This window comes from Alligator mississippiensis, chromosome 6 (genome assembly GCF_030867095.1).
Source record: "Alligator mississippiensis isolate rAllMis1 chromosome 6, rAllMis1, whole genome shotgun sequence".
Lineage (NCBI taxonomy): Eukaryota > Metazoa > Chordata > Crocodylia > Alligatoridae > Alligator > Alligator mississippiensis.
Genome location: NC_081829.1, coordinates 56,888,150 through 56,908,674, shown reverse-complemented (window position 1 = coordinate 56,908,674; position 20,525 = coordinate 56,888,150). Strand labels below are relative to the sequence as shown.

General features: G+C 43.7%; 1 protein-coding gene across 2 annotated transcripts in view; it reads left to right on the top strand.

Annotated features, from left to right (window-relative positions):
* CDH23 (cadherin related 23) overlaps positions 1-20,525 on the top strand; it is a 565,943-nt gene that overhangs the window by 399,006 nt on the left and 146,412 nt on the right. For both annotated transcript variants that reach the window (XM_059729899.1, XM_059729898.1), the window contains exons 19-25: positions 1,249-1,365; positions 3,425-3,537; positions 10,142-10,249; positions 15,255-15,444; positions 17,079-17,224; positions 18,422-18,641; positions 19,629-19,781. In XM_059729899.1, the coding sequence (XP_059585882.1) occupies positions 1,249-1,365; positions 3,425-3,537; positions 10,142-10,249; positions 15,255-15,444; positions 17,079-17,224; positions 18,422-18,641; positions 19,629-19,781 (1,047 nt within the window). The remainder of the gene's footprint in view (positions 1-1,248; positions 1,366-3,424; positions 3,538-10,141; positions 10,250-15,254; positions 15,445-17,078; positions 17,225-18,421; positions 18,642-19,628; positions 19,782-20,525) is intronic.

Genomic DNA, 20,525 nt, shown 5'->3' with positions numbered 1-20,525 from the left:
GATTAATCTAGTCTGCTCCATCGCACCGCAATTACAGTGTATCAGAGCACCGTCCCCGCACATATACAGGCACCTAGTAACTCCAGAAACACTAACTTGGGGGCAAATTACATGGATAGCTACATTGCTAAGGAAAGGAGTTGTTTCCATGAATTGCTAAGGAAAGGAGTTGTTTTCATTCCTCCCAGTGCCATTCTCCAAAGGTTGGTCAGTACCTATAGGGAAGTGGGGGGCCTGTCCAGATATACTCCCTCTCGGATACTCAGAAGTGCTGGCATATTGCCCTGTCCCCCACCGCACCCCACCTCTCTAAGGAGCGCCAGCTGAAGAATTATTTCTTATTTCTCCACCTTGTATGGTAGCGCTAGCACAAAGAACTCTGAAAGCACCTGCACTTGACATGTCTCTGCATGCTGTACCTGTATATTAGCAAGGCTTGCTCAGTTCCTATCTGTCCTGATAAATATAAAAGCCAAGCAGGTATTTGAATTGAGTTTATACAGTGAAAACCCCAGAGCTAGAGAAAACCTGTGGCAAAAATGCAAACATGTCTCTTCTAAAAGGAACTGGGAACTCATGTCCTTCCTCCTCCCTCCCCCTCCACTCCCTTTCCCATACAGTTCATGCCCTTGTCTTGCAGAGAAAGCAACTTGTGAAAGCAACAGCATCCTTGATTCCTTCCAGCTATGCAACCAAAAGGCCCTTAACATGACACTTAAATCCCCTCAAAGTTAAAAACCATTTTGTTAAAGAGTTTATCCTTGTCAGCTCTCCCCTGTGGCATGTAAGTAGCAAACCCATCATGAACTGTTTGCTGGTCATGACTGAGCTTGTGGATGTTAGCGATTACATGTCCAGCCAGAGGTGGCTCACATAGCCTTACTTCCTTTGGATTAACATTAACACACAACATTTAAAATCCCTGTGGGCTTGTATGCTCTCTCGAAGAGCTGGCAAGTGATTAAGTCTTCACCTTGGGATTCCTGGATACAGTGACAAGCTTGAATTGGGTGTTAGAGCTGCCAATAATACGACAAGGCAGCTCAGAAGGACAGAGCAGTTAGTGTGAGGGAAGAGTTAGACCTCATAGACAGACTGGGAGTAGATGTCACAGTGCTTTGTGGTTTGCTATGACCATGAAGTAACTGCCTCAGGTGTTCTGTGGATGCTTTGCTTTCTGGCCCCTTCACCAGGTCAGTGTGCTAATGAACTTGCATCTTTCATTCCCCGTTTCTGTTCTCTTCCAAGGAGCCACAGTGCTATTCTTAAATGCCACTGATTTGGACCGATCCAGAGAATACGGTCAGGAGTCAATTATCTACTCGCTCGAAGGTTCTTCTCACTTCCGGATCAATGCTCGCTCAGGTGAACTTACCCACACAATCTTTCTTTTTCTGCCTCTCTTCACCTGTCTTCCTCCTTCCAACAACTTTCTCATGGTCTACACCTTTAACATCTTTTTCTTCCTTCCATCTTTTTTTCCTTGTCATTATCTCCCTCCACTGCTCTCCTATTTCTCTATCTCTCTTCTTGTGTTGCCTAATATGTACTTCGTAAGAGAAGCACAGCCTAAGGAGCTACCAAGAATGCCTAGTCCCCAAGCTAAAGCCACTAGTACCTCTTCTGTCTGGTGCCCAGATCCAGTCTTTTTTTTCCTAAGGACTGAGGGAATCGTAACCAGTGAAACAAAGGCCCAAAGACAAAATGGATCTTTAATGCTTGCACTTTTAAATAATTAGAGTCTAGGACAAGGAAGGAGAGGGCTACTTTGGGTACCATCGATGACATAAATGTATACCATTAAGAAGAAGTTCCCTCTGTTGTTGTAAGCTGACATTGTCCTGGCAGTGTTATACTAAAAACCTCTGAAAAAACCTCTGAGTAGGCATTGTGATCTCAGACCTGCTTTCACCCACAGCCCTTCCTCAAATGAAGTTACCCTGTAGTATAGAATGATTTATAAGGACATGAAAAGAAAGGGAGGAGAAAAATGATACTGCAGAGCTGTGTCTGCCTGCTCAATGCCTTTCAGGAGTAAGTACTTTCTGCAGGAGTTCTTGATTTAAATTAGCCAAACCTGATCTGTAAAGGTGTGCTTAATTGGATGTAATTTTGTGGACAGGAGGAGTGATCCATCATTACGACGTGTTCATATTTAAAACTTTTTTCCTGATTAATTTTTTCAGCCAGCGAATTAATTGATGCCACAAAACTTTGGAAGCATATTTTAAGAGAGGACCTTTAAACTTTTTCATTTCTCTCATCCAGATTAATTTCCCCTCTCCAGTTCTGCCCTGGACAGCCCCTCACATTAAAGTTCCTCTATAGGGGAGAACAATCCTTAATGCTGATCTCCTTTCATCGCTTGGAATGAACTGCAGGAAAAGCAATGGGATTGGGAAGGAAGGAGATTCAGTCAGTATCATGTAGCCATCTCAGATGGGTAAAGAAGTGATAACAGCAGTGGCCATATTGTGAGCTTCCCATATGGTGAAAGTTTCTGTCCAGATCACACCAAAGCTTAGCTACTTATCTCTTGGGAAAATCAGAATTTTGGATACCCAATTTTTTTTTCCTCTATGCTCATGAAGACACAATGATGTCATCTCAAGGCTGCAAAATCACTGAGCTCAAGCCAGGTAACATTGCAGCAATATCATAGATTACCTGAAGATCCAATTACTAGAACATCCTAGGTTAAGACATGTGCATGCTGAACTCAGCAAAGCTGAGCCTGAATAGAACCAGAAAACACTCCAGACAAGACTAAAGTGGATTCACAAACCCTGACTGTCTGTCCTCACCCCACAATTTCAGTGAACAGATAAACAAGCTTGGTGCAGAGTGGAATAGTTTGAGCAAGTGCTCCATGAAAGGAAGTGCCACTATAGAAAGTTATGTATTGGTAATCTGGTCCTCCCCAAGGTTACTGCATGAGGGCCCTGGTCGTCATCAAAGTAGTTCTTGAGTAGAATATTATTGCTAATTACACATATTGACAGCTCTGTCACCTGGAGTCAGGGACATGACTGTGTACTCTAATGCCCCCTCCTCCTCCCTTAGAATACAGCACTTGCTAGAAATATTTGACTATATCCAGGAGGCAAGAGAATACCAGTCTCCTTGCATGCTCTCAGGGTATGCAGCAGACTCTCAGAAGGTTTCCAAAGGCTGCCTTAGAAAATTAAGAGTTGTCTCGTAGAAATCCAGTCATAGAATGATATCACTTATGCCAGATCTGCACTTCTCAGATTATCTGTGAAACCATGCTCATGTCTCTAGAATACAATTTTTCACCCTTTCACATTCATTGGAAGTTATGTACACTCATACACACTAGCATGTACCACCCTGCTCCTCCTGAACTTTGGTTGCACTATTAGCACATGTAATCTCTTATCTCTCCCCTTTTCCATTTTTGCAGGTGAAATCACCACAACCTCTCTGCTGGACCGGGAGGCCAAATCAGAGTACATACTCATTGTCCGGGCTGTGGATGGAGGCGTGGGTCACAACCAGAAAACGGGCATTGCTACTGTGAGCTCACATGCTTCTCTTTTCCTCTTATGAGCTTGTCACTTCTTATTGCTTCCATTAAATGCTGTCTCAGAAAGAAGGAAGACAGCTCAGTGGATATACATGGGGGATACAACGCCTTTCACCTCTTGGTCACAGATTCACAAGCACCCTATGTCAGTGGTGATTGAATTTCATTCTTGTCTGACTGCTGCTGGCTGGCCTTTGTGAGTTTAGGGGTTCTCAGTTCATTTGTTAGGGGACAGCAATGCACATTGCTAAAGTCACCTGTAGTCAGTTTAAAGTGTAGCTTAAATCAGAGAGCCTGGGCCTACAACACATTTACTAGCAGCTCCTGTGTACAGGCAGCCATGTAATAGATAAGTCTAAAAGAGTTCTCAATTACATTCACTTCAGCTCCTTCTGTATACCCCAAGCTACAAAGCACCTCCAAATACCCTATAATTAACTAAGGATCTTCAGTACAAAAAAATAAAGGCCTCAAAAACGATAGTGTTATTATGAGAAAAGAGAGGAGAGATCAAGAGCACTGTCAGGCAATTTGTTGGGTAAAGCTTGTATGCTTTAAGTCATTGGAAATATTGTTGTGGTACTAAAGGAGAGAGCTGTCTGACTGGTACTGGGTTGGGATGGCTCCTGGATGTTTGCTGTTCAATCTGAAGCAGACCTGTTACTGTCCTGACCAGTCTGAGGTGGATGGAAAGCATAGGCAAGGCTAGGGCTAAGGGGGATTAGCCCCCACAAACGCAGGGCAGTGGGTAGGGTCACAAAGCAGCGCAGCCACGAACTCTGGGTGGCTGTAGCAGGGGTGGGGAGGGGTGTGCATGCAACTAGGATCGCAGCCCAGTGTGTGGATCACTGGCTGCCCAGCATGGCAGGAAAATATCAGTCTATTCTGTGAAGCGCCGGGGGGGGGCAATCAAGGCCCCCGCAGTGAAGGAGGGAGTGGGGTAGGGGCAGGGGCTGTCCCTACTGCCACAGACTTACCTGATTGGGGGGGGCGAGGGGGGCACTTGTATGCATGCAAGCGCATGCTCAGCCCCCCCCAAATAATTTTTTCTCCTGCCTATGATGGTAAGTATCATCATGCCCCTTTATAAATCTGTGGTGCGTCCATACTTTGAATAGTCTGCCCAGTTCTGCTCCCCACACCTCAAAAATGAAATAGAAGAACTAGAGAAGGTCCAGAGAAGGGCAAAAAGGATGATTAATGGTATGGAACGGATTCTATTTGAAGAGACACTAAAGAGGCTAGGTGTATTCAGTTTAGAAAAGAGATTCTTGGGAAAGAGGGGAAGGGGGGGAATTACATGATAAGGGTTTACAAAATACTAAATGGTGAAGAGAGAGTAAATAGGGGTTTATTATTTACTATCTCACAAAAACTAGGGCTTACAAAATGAAACTAGTAGGTAGTAAGTTTAAAACTAACAAAAGGAAGTTCTTTTTCACACAGCATGTAATAAAGTGTGAAACTCATTGCCACCAAATGTTTTGGAAGTGAACTGTTAGCTAGATTAAAAAAGGGATTGGACAAATTCTTGGAAGAAAGAAGCATCAGCAGTTATTCAGCAAGGGAGGTAGGGATACAGACTCTGAATCAGAATTTTTTGGACCTTAAATGCTGGAGGCTGCAAGTGAGAGAGGAACAGTGGGGAAAAAAAACCCTGCTCATACCCAGTTCACTCTCCATCTCAGCATCCACTCTCTGCTGCTGTGTGACACAGGATAGTGGTCAAGATGGGCCAATGTTCTGACCCAGTAAATGGCAATTCTTATATTCTTACAGTGTGTCTGCTGCTGAGTTCTCTTTTGGGCTCCATGGGAGGGGACTGCTTTTCTGATAGATTCAATAAAAGGTAAAGAACATTTTCTGGAATGGAGATTTTAATTAGAAAAAAGTTACATTAACATAGTTCCTAAAAGTCTCTATAATTAGAGAGCCTGAAAACTCGGTGGGATGTTGGTGTCTGATTATAAATTTGGGCAATGCACTTAACAGAAACACATACCTGGGGTTCACCAGGCTCTGCACCCTCTTGTGACTAGGAGGTAAAAGCCCAGAGTTCAGTGCTCTGGGAATCTTAATGGTGAATGTCTGTCTGAAGCATCCAAGATCTATCTAACCACCACACTAGTACCTGTTAAACAGAAAGCATTCCCTTTGATAGACCTAGAAAACACACAGATTGGGTTTCATATCAACAGTTGAGCTGGTCAGGAAGTTTTCAGTGATTTGTTATTGGAAAATACCTCTTTATCAAAGGTATTTGCAGGGACATATTTGTTGTTGGCTAAACTTATGGTGGGTCCAGAATGAATTTATAGTTAAAAATGAAAGAGAGAAATAGATATCCACCTCAGAACAGCCAATAACATGTTGGTCAAGGGCACATGCTTGGGAGTTGGGGAGACCCAGATTCAAGTCTCTATTCAGCCAGATTGAGACCTTTCACCAAACCAAAGCCCAGCCCAAAGACTCTTGGCTTCCTGTAGTGGGTGTCCTCCTGTCTCTGTCTTTGAAGTTGGTCCATTTTGTAAAAGTAATTAAATATGAATTGGATTAGAGAGAGGATGGTTTTATAACCTAGTTGCTGGGGAATTCACCTGGAATGTACAAAATTCAAATTTGAATGCATTTCAATGAAGATTTAATTGTTGGGTTTTTTTAAGGAACAGCTCCATCAGGAAAGCAAATGAGAGCTTCCTCCCTGCCCTAATGCACTCCAAAATAGCCATAAAAGGCACTTACTTAAGAAGTGGAAAAGTGGCAGAGTAAAGACTTGAATCTGTCTGCCATGCCCAAGCTGAGTTCACCAATCACATGGCTGTTCTGATATGGGTCTTCCTAGGCACAAAGGGATTCTTGCTGTTGTGCTGTGTTTATTTTGTTTTGTTTTTCATAGATTCATAGATGTTAGGGTCGGAAGGGACCTCAATAGATCATCGAGTCTGACCCCCCCTATTTATTTTGTTTATTTATTTTATTTTGTGCTGTGTTTATTTTGTTTTGTTTTGTTTTGTTTTGGGGGGGGGGTCTGTCTGGGTGTGAATTGTGAACATTTTTTAAAACCTTGAACATTTTCACAGGCCAGGAAGAAATCCCTCCCTTCCCTGTTCTAATCACCAGTGGTTGCACCATCCTTATGTGCCCAAGAACCTGCCCTCAATGAGTGAGCACACCAGGATAAACTAAAATGCCACCCCAGCATTCTAAATAAAAACCATGTGAGCGAGAAAGATTGCCATTTGTGGAACAATACCTGCATGGGAACGAGCTTGGGGCATTACAATGAGATTGGAAAGAGAAAAGAATAGGCACTAGGGACAGTGATCCTGTAGCAGTCTCCAGCTACTGGGCTAGCTAATCTGGTAGATAACCTCTTTTTCTGACCTCTTTGCTGTTGTGAAGCAGCCATGGAAAAACAGCACTTGAGATTCACCATGCCCTGAGTGGGCCATCCTGTTACATCCCCTAGGACACCTCAGCCTCATCTAATAAGTCACCCTGCTGCCTAAAATAGAGATCATTGCCTAGGATATCTCTGGTGACCAGCAATTTGAGATTCACCTGACCTACCACTGGATGGCACCAGTGCTCCACCTATGTGTGTCTGTTAGACCGTCAGTAACTGAGATTTGACCTTTTGTATCCCTTTGAACTAAGAAGATAGAAATACTGCTCTTGGGGAGGAGGGTGAGAGGGAATACCTGCTAATAGTAAAACCCTGCCTACTCCTGGCTTCTTGTAGAGCTCTGGCATGATACTAACACTCCCTATGGTTGAGGAGCTGCTGCCCATTCCTAGATTTTTGGGCCAAATGCAATGGGGTTTCTTCATTCTCTTCTGCATTTTTGCTGGTCCTCTCTCATGCACAGGCAGACACATGTTTAAAGAAAAAGCTTGGAAGAACTGGCAAAAAATGTAAAGCTACTACAGTGAGTAGCTGTTTTACAATCAGTGTGCCCATTTTCTGATGGGCATGAGGAGTGGGCTTTGGAACATGATAGAAGCTTACTGGGGACTTTCAGGGAAACTGAATTTAAAAAGAAAAGGTGCTCCATGAATTGAGTGCAAGTAGTTACCCAGCAGTGCATTCTGAGTGTGCCTGTGCCATTAACCAACTTACCCTCCCAATACCAAACTGTAGTTTGATTCAAGTCTTCTCAAGGAGCTGCATTCTGCCACCACTTCTCTTTTCTGACAAGGCAGCAGAGCTGTGAGACTTTTCCAGAGAAGTCCAAGAAAAGCGCTAATTTGTCTTGATTACTTGGGCGGTAATCTTGTTGAAAAACTCTGTATCTGACTACCAATCCTGTGAGCCATCTGGTTTCTGTGCATCTGCCTCCAATCTTCAGCTGTTTCCCCATGCTGGGAAAACATAGTTAACACTCACCATACCACCCCCTTCTTGCTATATATTCTGTACCCATTTCTGCTTTCCTTTTGTTCCCAACTCTGCCTCCACTATCCATCATTTTCTTACCCCTTCCCAACCCATCTTTCATTCTCTTCTTGCTGCTTTCCCTTAATAGTCTTGCTCTTTGCTTTTCTCTCCATTTTGTAACATTCTTCCTCTGGGCATCCTCTTCCATGCATCCTGCTGTAATGACAGATTTAGGTTCCCTGCTGGCCAGATAACTTTTCAAAAATGTATTTAGTACCCTGGACAAAAAGCAGTTGTCCTAGGGGTACTAAACACACAGGAATATCGAACCCTGTAAATAATTTACCAAGAACTGTAATAAATCAAGGAGTCTGCTTGAACTACATCTTACAGTGTTTCTAGGCTTGTCATCATTGATAATGTAGCCATTTTCTTTTTTTTTTTTATTCCTCAGGGTGACTAACATGTGAGCTTGCCTGAGGTAAAAAGGCCATGAAGACCAGGCACTGTGATTTTACTCTGTGAGATTAGCTTTATACTGTTACCTAGTGACCTCACAGAATTTACCTTGCGGTAAAATTTAAGTCATTGTCTTAACTGTGTCTAACCTCAGGATAGCAGATGCACATTAGTTATCCTGAGGTTAAAAATGCAGCTTCTTTGTCTAATGCAGACAAGCTTTCTGATAGGAATTATAGGAATGTTGAATGCTCCTTGTTTTTCCAAAACTTGTTTCAAATGGGCTAGTTCACTTTCATGCAGTGATTTAATAGGACATTTGCAGTAATCAGTGGATTCCTAGTTAGAGGTCCCACCAATCCTGAATAGTGCATATTCCACTGCTTCCCATAGGAAATCAGCAATCTCCTTTTGGCCTCCCTCAGAGGCAGTGGCACGGGTTATCTTTTGTGGGACTCCGTGCAAAGGTTAAATTTTGGGTCTTAACAGTATTGCAATGGGGCCTTTGGCCAGCCTGAGGACCCATGCAGTTAAACTGTTTGCAGTGACCTAATGCTGCTCCAGTTTAGGACTCCCATATGCTTACCTTACTGGTTGAAGTAATACTAGGGACTGGGACAGAACCATCTATGCAAGAGGAGCAGGATTTGTTTGGTTCCATGTCCCACAGCAGTGAGTATATGGACTCCAAAGCTGGAAAAAGTGTAAAAAAGGTTGTGTAAAAATAGTTGTTTTGTGTTTTTAATCAAATTTTCTTTGCCTGTGTCCCTTAGGGCCCTTTTCAATGAATGTGGTAGGATGTGAGTTCCCAGCCTGGTAATCATAAGGACCTTCCTCTTGTGGGTGGGTAGAAGGGGGAGCCCTGAAACTTTTTCCTATTTGGACAAAGGGTATGTCTGTGTTGCTTCCTCAGAGCTCCTGGAGTACCACGCACAAGCATGGCCCCACAAACCCTCTTCAGTTCTACATGCTCCAAACCTAGAAGTGAGGTAGTGAAGCCTCACTGAGGGCATCCCCCTTTGCCACTCTCAAGCATACTGGCAGCAGCAGAAGGCACCACCCTTAAATCAGGTGCACTGCCTCATTTTTGGGTTGAAGTGACAGGATGTGGCTAGGGCATGTTGGGAGCTTCCTAGGTAGGTTAAGAATAATAATCCATTTTGAGTTCATAATGAATATTCCCACTATAAACCAGGACATGCAAGTGTTATGCTTGTCCAGTGAAGAAACAGAAGCTGTGCCATGCAGTATATCTGTCTGTTCAAGAGGAAACAGCAGAGCATAGATGTCAGACATTGAGTGCTCTTCACAGTGCCAAGAATTGGAGTTAAAATAATCAGCATGAAATGAAAAAAATTGGAGAAAAGGTAAAATTGCTCAAATTTGTTTATGTGCTATGGTTTAGTCACCTGGCTCTAGGCAAGGTATTTATAGAAAGGAGAGCTACTCCCGTGATGCTCATCACAGTGCTACTGAGAGCTTTCATGGTGAGAATCACCTTCTCATTTAGCATAAAAAATTAAATGGATTTCCAAAGAAAGCATTGCTGAACCACCTCCTAGGGCAACCATCTGTCTAAGAAGGATTCCATTGTTGGCACTGGCTTCAGGGAAAAAGATGAAGGGACTAGCATTGGACATTGTGAATCAGAGTCTCTGACATTAATAGCCAGAAGCACTCTTCCAGGTTTACAGATATGCTAGTGCTGTACTTGTTACTGGGTATAAAAGGTCCTGTTCACTCTTGTGATTTTGCAGGTGAACATCACGTTGCTGGACATTAATGATAACTATCCTGTGTGGAGGGATGCACCATACTACATTAACTTGGTGGAGATGACCCCTCCGGACTCGGATGTCACAACGGTATGCACAGCAATTACAATCACAGAAATGCAGCCTGTTAACTCTGGACCACTAAGAAGCCAATATGATCTTTTTACTCTCCAGACTGACTTTTAGCTCGTATAAAATGAGGAAGTGATGCCAAAATGCAAACATGTCCAGTAAATGCTTTTGCCTAGCAACAGTACCAGTGTAACTCAACCTTGACCTGCAAAACCTTCTGCTAATACCAGTCCTTAGTCCCTCGGCATATCTGTAAATACATCCACCTGACCTACAGCACCCCATCCCCTCCACACTTTCAGCTCTGGCTCCCTCCCAAGCAAAGACTTGCACACTCTGCCAAATTCATTTTCTTGGCTTTCATGGGTTTTGCACAGTGCAGAGATCAGTTGTTCTAAGAAGTCTTTGCCTTTAATCCAGTGGTGCCAACATACCCAGAAAACAGGATATAAGCAGGAAATCTTGGTGCCTAGAGTCATTGAGTTAACAAGACTTTGTTAAAAGGAAAACTGCAATTCAGTTTATAAAACAAAATAATCATGTCATCTAGTTACAAGTATATGTAAATCACCAATAACATTAAATGGTTGTTAAACATAATACATGAGACAGACACCATCTTGCATGTCTGTTGGGTAAGTTTGTGACAAAGGCACTGTTGCTTAGCAGATGAATTCCTGAACAAGGCTGCAGGCTTTCCAGGCTGCTTTGTGGTAAATGCTCTTGTTTATTAAGAGATTTTCTTGTTAATTGAATAATGGTTTAAATTTCTACACATTGTTTTACACTATTTTCTAATCAATATTAACATTTACTTTGCAACAGCTATGAAATTCTCCAGGCATATTGCTACTGTATCTGCTAAGTAGGACTTCCTTTGTTCCAACTATTTTGACTTCAGTGAGAAGTCAGTGGGCCTTACGGTCATGTTCTATTGCAAGGCTGGAGACTCTGATCAACTGATTAGCTTTCACACTGGAAAGTGCTAGTGAAATGGCAGTTCTTGTTTAGAAACCTTCCACCACTTAAAATTATGGAGGCACTGTTCTTCTGGCAGATACTTCTATCAACAGCAGTTTTCAATATTGAGGGCCAAATCCTTAATTATTATATATCTCTGTAACAATATCACAGATTTTCATCACTGAGGATCTAGTGCACACACATTTCCACATGTACTTGTTTCCTTTGTTGAGTACTTGTTTAGCTATGTAAGACCTGAAATCTGTGAAGACTTGTACTCATTCTGAACTCCATGTACATACAGTAGTCTCACTGAAGTTCATAGAATCATAGAAGTAGGGTCAGAAGGGACCTTGCAGATCTTCAGGTCCGACCCCCTGCCTGGGCAGGAAGAAAACTGGGCTCAAATGACCCCAGCCAGGTAGGCATTGAGCTGCTTCTTAAAGACCCCCAGGGTAGGAGCCAGCACCACTTCCCTTGGAAGTTGGTTCCAGATCCTAGCCACCCTAACTGTGAAGTAGTTCTTACAGATGTCTAATCTAAACCTACTGTCCAACAACTTGTGGCCGTTATTCCTTGTTATCCCGGGGGGGCGCTAGGGGAAACAAGGTCTCCCCCAAACCCTTCTGGTCTCCCCTAGTGAGTTTATAGATGGTCACAAGGTCCCCCCTCAGCCTTCTCTTGTGAAGGCTGAACAGGTTCAGGTCCTGTAGCCTCTTATTGTAGGGTCTGCCCTGCTGTCCCTGGATCATGTGGGTGGCCCTCCTCTGGACCCTCTCAATGTTGTCCACATCCCTCTTGAAGTGGGGTGCCCAGAACTGGACACAGTACTCCAGCTGTGGCCTGACCAGTGGCATGTAGAGGGGGAGGATCACCTCCTTGGCCCTACTTGAGATGCACTTGTGGATGCACGATAGGGTCTGGTTAGCCCTGCAGACTGTGACCTCGCATTGTCGGCCCATGTTCATCTTGGAGTCAATGATGACTCCAAGATCCATTTCTGCCTCTGTGCTCTCAAGAAGCGAGTTTCCTATCTTATAAGTGTGTTGCCGGTTACTACTGCCCAAGTGCAGCACCCTGCACTTATCCGTATTGAAACGCATACTGTTTTTGTTAGCCCACCCTTGCAACCTATCCAGGTCTTTCTGCAGTCTTTCCCTCCCTACTAGCATGCCCACCTCACCCCAAATTTTGGTATCATCAGCAATTTTGAACAGGTTGCTTTTCACCCCGTCATCCAAATCACTGATAAAGAAATTGAACGGTGTGGGCCCAAGGACCAAGCCCTGGGGGACTCCGCTGCCCACTTCCCCCCAGGTCAAATATGACCCGTCCACCACCACCCTCTGAGTACGACCCTTCAGCCAATTCGCAAACCATCTGACCGTGTAGGCATCGATGCCACAGTCACCTAGTTTTTTAATGAGGATGGGGTGGTCAACAGTGTCAAAGGCCTTGCTGAAGTCCAGAAAGACTACATCCACGGCGACACCTGCATCCAATGCTTTTGTGACCTGATCATAAAAGGCAATCAGGTTGGTCTGACATGACCTGCCCCTAATGAAACCGTGCTGATTGCCCCTGAGCATCATCCCCGATGCTGGCCCATCACAGATGTGCTCCTTCATGATCTTCTCAAAGAGTTTCCCCAGGATTGAGGTAAGACTGACGGGCCTATAGTTGCCCGGGTCCTCCCTCCTCCCTTTCTTAAAGATGGGGACCGCATTGGCCATCTTCCAATCATCTGGCACCTGGCCCAAGCACCACGAGCACTCATAAAGCCGTGCCAAGGGCCCTGCAATAACCCCTGCTAGCTCCGAGGGGGTGTCTGGGGAGCAGGTACAGTAGTTGTTCGGACTGTCCTGGCCTTGACAGGTACCTGCTGCCACCGATTAGTTAACAGAAGTACTTGCAGTGCATAAGGTTAAGCATGTGTATAAGCCTCTGTAGGTTTGGAGCTTAAGGTACTGAGACTACCGCAATCCTTGCACTTCCTTTGCAAGCACTATAGGCTTTCTGCAGCCTGAGACTGGGGTTTGTTCATTTTCTAGCCCCGGACTTGAACTTCATGTTCTCCACTGTGCATGTGGACCCTGATGTGATTAGCAAGGCATGAAAGTCCATATGGAGACATAGTATATGAATTGCATCCATGCTCTCCACCCTGAGAGTAGTGTGTGTGTGTGTGTGTGTGTGTGTGTGTGTGTGTGTGTGTGTGTGTGTGTGTGTGTTTCTTTAAAGTCATGTTTTTGGCTGGTTTCTGCTTTCCTAGCATCGCCTGCGACCTCCTTCAAGGACCTCTCTGAAAGGCATTGATTTAAAGCCTTTCAAATCCCTTCAGCAAAATAAAAGAGAGGGAGAGAGAGAATTATTCTCCATCACGCCAGGAGAAAAATGACGGGCGTGAAACAGAAAATAAATGAGGGAAAAGCGAGGAGAATCTACAAAATCATCAAACGGGAAAGACTGAAAAAAAACCCTTCTGTAATGAAACATTAATCTCTGGGGAAAAGAGGGAACAGGAATGGATGCCATTCTGAGTCCACCATGCAGAAATTAACTCTGAGATACCTCACGGGCCTGTTGATATCCCTTCCCCATAGGGAGAGCAGGCATTGCTCTCCAAGTGCCCTGTTTATTTAGATACACATTCTTTGGCTCCTCCTGCATCAGCAGAGAAGGGATGAGAGACCATGGCCCTTCTCACTTGTGGCAATTAAAGCTCCCATGTAAATTAATCCTGCTCTCTCTATGCCCTATTCCAAAGTGAGTAATTTTGACTGCCTGAATTCCCCCTGCAGTTCCACTGGATGCTGTATTCTTTACTTCCTCTGCTAAAGTGTTGTACAGTGTTGTTGTGCCCAGTTAGACAGCAACTGCCTTCCACCCTTGAGAGAGGCTGCACTTAAATGGTGGGCAAATAATCTTTAACTACTTCATGCGGCTATTGTGAATGTTGATTAGTCTCAGTAAAATACGTTGAGATCTATGGATGAAAGGTGCGATACAGGTGTTCTGTATTTCTCCTCCAATTTTTAAATCTGAGGTGATGTTTTGCATGCAATACCAGCTTTATTTTATTCAGCATGCTCTGCTCCTGCTGCTTACTCCCCACTTGAAGTCATCTTGCATTTGACATCACAATTAGTTGCTGGGAAAATAATTATTATGTCACCAACATAATACAAATTTAGGTAAGGGGCAAGCAGCAGGAGCTGCTGAAGTCCCAAGTAATACATATCTTATTTTTATGTAAATGTCCCTTGTAATTAAAAATCCCAAGGGGAGAAAAACAAAACAGAAAATGTGTAACATTCAGGAGAATGATACCTAAAGAGAATGAGTTTAGAAGTTTCCCATGAGTCAACACAAGTTCTTCAACTGTAATAAAAAACTTATGAAAACTTTTTCCCCTCCCTTTTGGTTTGCTTTAGGTTTTTCCCCCTAAGTTTATTTATTATAAATCACACTTATCAAATAACAAATATAGAATTTAAATGTACATCCAACCTTTTAAGGCATGGGTGCTCTCAGTTTCCAGTCCACAAGTCAGATCTGGCCTGCAGTCATGTCCTCCAGCCCGTGAGTCTTCCCACAGGTCTGAAATTTTGCTGCTGCCAAATTTCTAGACCAATGTGGAGCTCCATGGGCTGGATGGCCCCGTGCTTTGGATCATGTTGGTGTATGGCAGGATCTGGTTTGGGGGTCAGGTCAGCATGTGGAGTCAAGCTGGCAAGTGGCCAGATCCAGCATGTGAGAGCAAGTTGCACATGGTATCAGGCCAGCATGCTGGACTGCATCCAGGGTCTGACCCTGCTCCCTGACCCTGTGCACTGGATCTAGCCCATGGACTGGCCCCACATCTCATCCAGCCCACAGGGCCAAAAGTATCATTGCCCTAAGATATACATCAAGACAGATGTTTATCTTCCATCAACAGCACTCCCCTAATCCAAGTCAATTTAATTTACTTTTCAGTTCCTTATCTGTGGTCAGAGTCAGCCATACTGATGTACTCTTCTGGTTTAGCAAACTGGAATTTTATATTTGGTCTCTACAGGTGGTGGCTTTTGATCCTGACCTGGCTGAAAATGGCACCCTCCTGTACAGCATCAGGCCACCAAATAAATTCTACAGTATCAACAGCACCACAGGGAAGATCCGGACCACAGGTGTTGTGCTGGACAGAGAGAACCCAAACCTGCAAGAAGCTGAGCTGATGAGGAAGATTGTGGTGTCCGTCACAGACTGTATGCTTCACTTCAGTTCTTCTTTCCTTCATGCTTCCCCTCTTGCTTCCTCCATCCCGTAGCCATTTTTTTCTGTCCTGTTGCTTCAGAGATAGAATCTAGCTTTTTCCACGTCTCTTTTTGTTTCTTTTTTGCACCTTCTCTTGTCAAACTGTATGAGACTCCCTGGTCTGGAACAATAGAAATCCCTTAAATTATCATGTTGCTTACTTTTTTGATACAGCAGGGCTTGTAGCAGACACCATGGTTAAGGTTACATAAGCATTTGTATTCTAAACCCCAATTTTCATTTGCCTGTTCTTCCCACATACCATGCTAAAATGTTCCCTGTCTGGCTTCAGCCTAGAGGTGAATTGGGTTTGGGGTGTTGTTTCCTTTTATTTTGAACAAAAACATGTCAGCCTCTTTTTGAGAAAAAAAAAAGATAGGACAAAAACATTTACTATATTGAAGAAATAATCTAATTACTTCATTTAACAGCCCAGACAAAGACTTTAGAAAGGTGAAATTTGGCCTGGAAGTGTACACCTTACAGAGGAGAAAAGCTTGTGTCTATTGCAGTGAAAATCAGGTTTGCTTTTAGTGAGACACAACCAGGTGGCACTTTGTACATGCACAGTATGTTTTGCAAGGGTTTTCTCACTTGGTCTGTAGTGTATGCAGCTCACAGAGACATATGTGGTTTACTTAGTTTTGTACTACAATGTGGATTTTAGGGAATCATTAGGAGAGTTTGCTGCAACTTATGTACATTCTAGGATTCATGGCAGGGCAGGGCTTACAGAGAATGCAGACATTCTCACAGTCATAAGAGACAGAGATCAGAAAGTTCTTCTCTATGGATTGTCAGAGGTTGGCGAAAGGCAGGATCTTCTGCTATGGAATATCTGAGAGCAGGCACCGTTATGGTATGCAGGAGAGAAGTCCCACTCTTTACCAGATTTTTACTATGACTCAGGCACAGGAATCTGTTCTCTTAAGGTCTGCAGGAAGCGAGGAGGGTTCTCCTGCAGGATTTGTCACACTGCATAGGATAGGGCATTCCAATGGGATCTAGGGAAATGTTTTGTCATTTAGGAAGAAAGGGCCTTTGAAGTCATAGAAATGACTTTTTTTCCTCTAGAAACAGTATTTTAAGAAATCCTATTTTCTAATAATAATAGTAATGAAAAGAGCATTCTTATTGCATAGCTAAATACTAAAAAATGGGAAAGTGACAAAAAAGTTTGTATGCACAGCCTTACCTCTGCCCCCTTGTATATTTCCATTACCACAGCAGACAGTAAAGTACACAATGACACATTTTTACCTACAGAGAATGACTGCAGTCCTGCGAGAACATAGACCTTGTCTTGCTTTACATGCGTGTACACATATTGCTATCATGTTGTCTGTTCTCAGCTATTTACTGGCTCTGACATTAGTATGCAGGATGGGGACTTGGCCTCTGAAGTGTCAGTTTTAGTTGGATTAATATCTCTGGTACATCCAGCCTAAGGAGAATCATCTGCCATTGCCCTCATTACAGAAGGAACCAGGACCTTGTCCTACTAAGGGATTTGTTTTGGGAGAGAAGGAGTTTTTGGCATTAACCTTCCTTGTAAATGAAGCTGTCTCTTTCCTGGACTCTGCAGGTGGAAGACCGCCATTACGGGCCACCAGTAGTGCCACGGTATTTGTGAACTTGCTTGATCTCAATGATAATGACCCCACTTTCCAGAACTTGCCTTTCATTGCAGAGGTCCTTGAAGGCCTTCCAGCAGGCTCATCTGTCTTCCAGGTAAATCTGTTCTTCCCATTGCTTCTCTCTCAATTTGCATTAACTGCTTAACATGTGTAACAATGCTTCAGTGCCGTGGATGTAATTAGCATTATTATTACTGCTTCTTTTGCTGAGGGCCTTCAATGAATTAAGCTTTCTTCCCCCAGTAATACTGGCAACTATCAGCTAGCATCATATATAGCCAGGATAGGATATGGTACTGTTTAAGAGGATCAGCTTTCCCTGTTCCCATGATTCCATGACAGGATGTTAGGGATCTAACCAAAGGGCAGTAGAGCCACTTCATCTGTTGTTCTGGAGATATTAAAAGTTCATGCTTTCCAGAATCACCATTTCATGTCTAAGCCAGTTCTCACGGTCCATTTTTCGTAGAGACAGAAGTACAGTATGTCCTAGACTAAGGTTTAAGCAAAAACCTGAAAATTACTAACTCCTCAGTTCTGGTTGTAACTGTGCCACTGACTCATTGTTTTGGATGTGTCACTTGTCTTCACTCTGCCTCTGTTTCTCAGTATTAACCTACATCTCAGAAGACTCTGATAATTAGTTACAGAAGGTTTGCAAAGCACTCTGTGGCCATGCTGGCATGGTAAACCTACCGTGCTTCAAAGCAGTGTTTTCAAAGCACCCTGCACTGTTCCAGGCAGGTTGCTTCTAAAACTGGAAGCAATGTAGTTATGTCCACGTGCACTTTAGATGGGGCTGCTTAGCACTGCTGAGTGACAGTTAGCCCATCTCTGTGCCAGTTAGCAGGCCCATGGTGCTATGAGAACGTGGCTGTTCTGCTTCTGGTTTGGCAAGGAGCTCACTTAGACCGTACCACTCTGAAACACAGTAATACTTGCATTGCAGATATGGCCTGTGAGTGCCAGTGAGTAGTATTCCCACCCTGGAATGTGCCAAGACAGAAGCCTTGTTTCCATCAGTGTAGCATCAGTTTTCTAAGTACAAAGTATATTTCAAATGCAGCCTACATCATCACACCATACTCTTTCTGTGCTGTAACTATGGGCAGATGTGATGTTTTAAGTACCATTTGTGTTTAACACAGTCTGTGGAAAATGGAGTATTTTTCTAGGTGTGTCTGAAGTTTATCTACTGCTCCATTATCCTCATCAAGAGACTATGTTCAAGGTTGTGTTACAAGAAGTGAAGTTGCTCCCTTTTCTCATCCTCTCTTCTCCCTTTCACTAGGTGGTAGCCATCGACCTTGATGAGGGTCTGAATGGGCAGGTGACCTACCGCATGCAGGTGGGAATGCCCCGAATGGACTTTGTCATCAACAGCACCAGTGGGCTCATCACCTCCGCTGTAGAGTTGGACAGGGAAAGGATATCTGAGTATTACCTCAGGGTGGTGGCAAGTGATGCAGGAGTGCCATCCAAAAGCTCCACCAGCACCCTGACTGTCCGAGGTAATTATACTGCTGGGGGCCCCTGTGCTGTTACAGTCGCTCAAACCATTAGAGTTCTTGCCTCTACTTGGCTGGTGAGAAAGGAGATGTTTCTATATACTGTGTCCTGGAAGCACCATGGTCATGTGGTACAATGGGAGTTGTCATACTATTATCTCTACATAGGTTTGTGCGTTGCTTAAGAATTAGGTTCTCGGTGCCGAACATTTTTGTTTGTTAAACCTGTGTTTTAATTGGTAGGATTATATTTGTGTTTCATGTGCCATTAGAACCTCATATAAACATAAACATTGGAAAAGAAATAATGCTCAGCCTTGCTTTTGGATGGAAATTTGCCTCTACCTCTAGCAACTGAGAGCTCTCTGCTGTGTACCAGGAGATAACTCTTTCTACACTTAAGCCCCACATTCTCTTGCAGGAGGAGAAAGGGAGTCTGCTTCTGTATATTTTGTTCCCTAGAATCTGCTTAGATTGTGAACTCTTAGAGTTTATGATCCAAGAAAACTTTTCAAGCCAGAGATGGTGTTTCTGACCATGTCTGTATGGCTTCCCTCCTTACCCCTTCTGCACTGCAAACAAAATAAGTCCTAGTCACTTGCTTCTGGATGCACTAAATCTGACAAGTACTCAGAGTTAGGTCTCCCTGAAGCAATCCAAGTGCTTCCCATTGCCACTCTCAGGGTCTCCTGACAGAGAGCCTGAATGTGGCCCTGGAGCGCTCAGTCAGGTTTGCTTCAAGCCACCTGGTTTGCAAAATAGCCAGCCTCTGGTGCGGGAAGGAGCACTGAATTAGTGGGGCTTATTTTCCTGGTTGCATTCCCAGGGTCATGGCCAATGGGAATCATAAGCAATGGAAAGTTCCAAAGAATAATCTGCAAAGAACCTATTCTGAAGAACCCATGAGTTACCAAATCACCTTTTCAGTCTAGCAAAGAAGCCAGAGTACATAGCTCAAGGGCACACTTGTCCATCTGTTCTCTCTTACAGTTCTGGATGTGAATGATGAGAACCCCACCTTCTTCCCAGCTGTCTACAATGTCTCCCTGCCTGAAGATGTACCCCGTGATTTCAAGGTGGTCCGATTGAACTGTACTGATGCTGATGTGGGGCTGAATGCTGAGCTCAGTTACTTCATCACTGGTATAAAGCTTTTCTAAGGCTTCTTCGTGTGTCAGATATATCGTGGCCATACCAGTCATTCAAGTGCAATGGAGAACACTGATCAATCCTAGAGATGTTCTAAAGTTCTGATGCAAAGCAATGTGGGTAAAATATGCAAATCAGACAGCCAAAGGGGCTTTTCATCCTGTTGTTGCTTTGCAAGACTGATTTGCATGGGGATTTGCATATGTTTTCCTACGATGCTTTGCAAATGATAGGAAAACTGTTTTGGGCTGTTTGACGCTGAGAATTATCTATGCTTCATCAACCTGAAAGAGACATCAGCTGTGTGTGTCTGTGTAACATGAGCATTAGCATTTGAAGCAGAACTGTTTCTGGTCTTAGCAAAATCAGGTGAAGTGTTGCCACTATGCAAACATGGTAGAAAATGTGCCTGTTCCTGGCTCTGGGAATGCTGCTGACATAAATGTTAGGCTCAGATCCCTTTCCATTCTATCTTTCAAGTATACTTCATTTTTAACTCCAAGTATTCCTAGCAGTGACCAGACGCAATTGGCTGAGGTAGGAATACAAGCTGCAGCTGAATGCAATTTTCAGTAATGTCCAGGGATGAAACAAAAGACATTTGTGACTTCTAATTTCAGATCCATCCCTAGAAGTGGGGTCAGTTGTATGCACAATAGAATATAAACTGAGTAACTAAAGGGAGGGTGAATGTACGGGGGTGTGCTCAGTATGAGACTGCAAGAGAAATGATGGTGG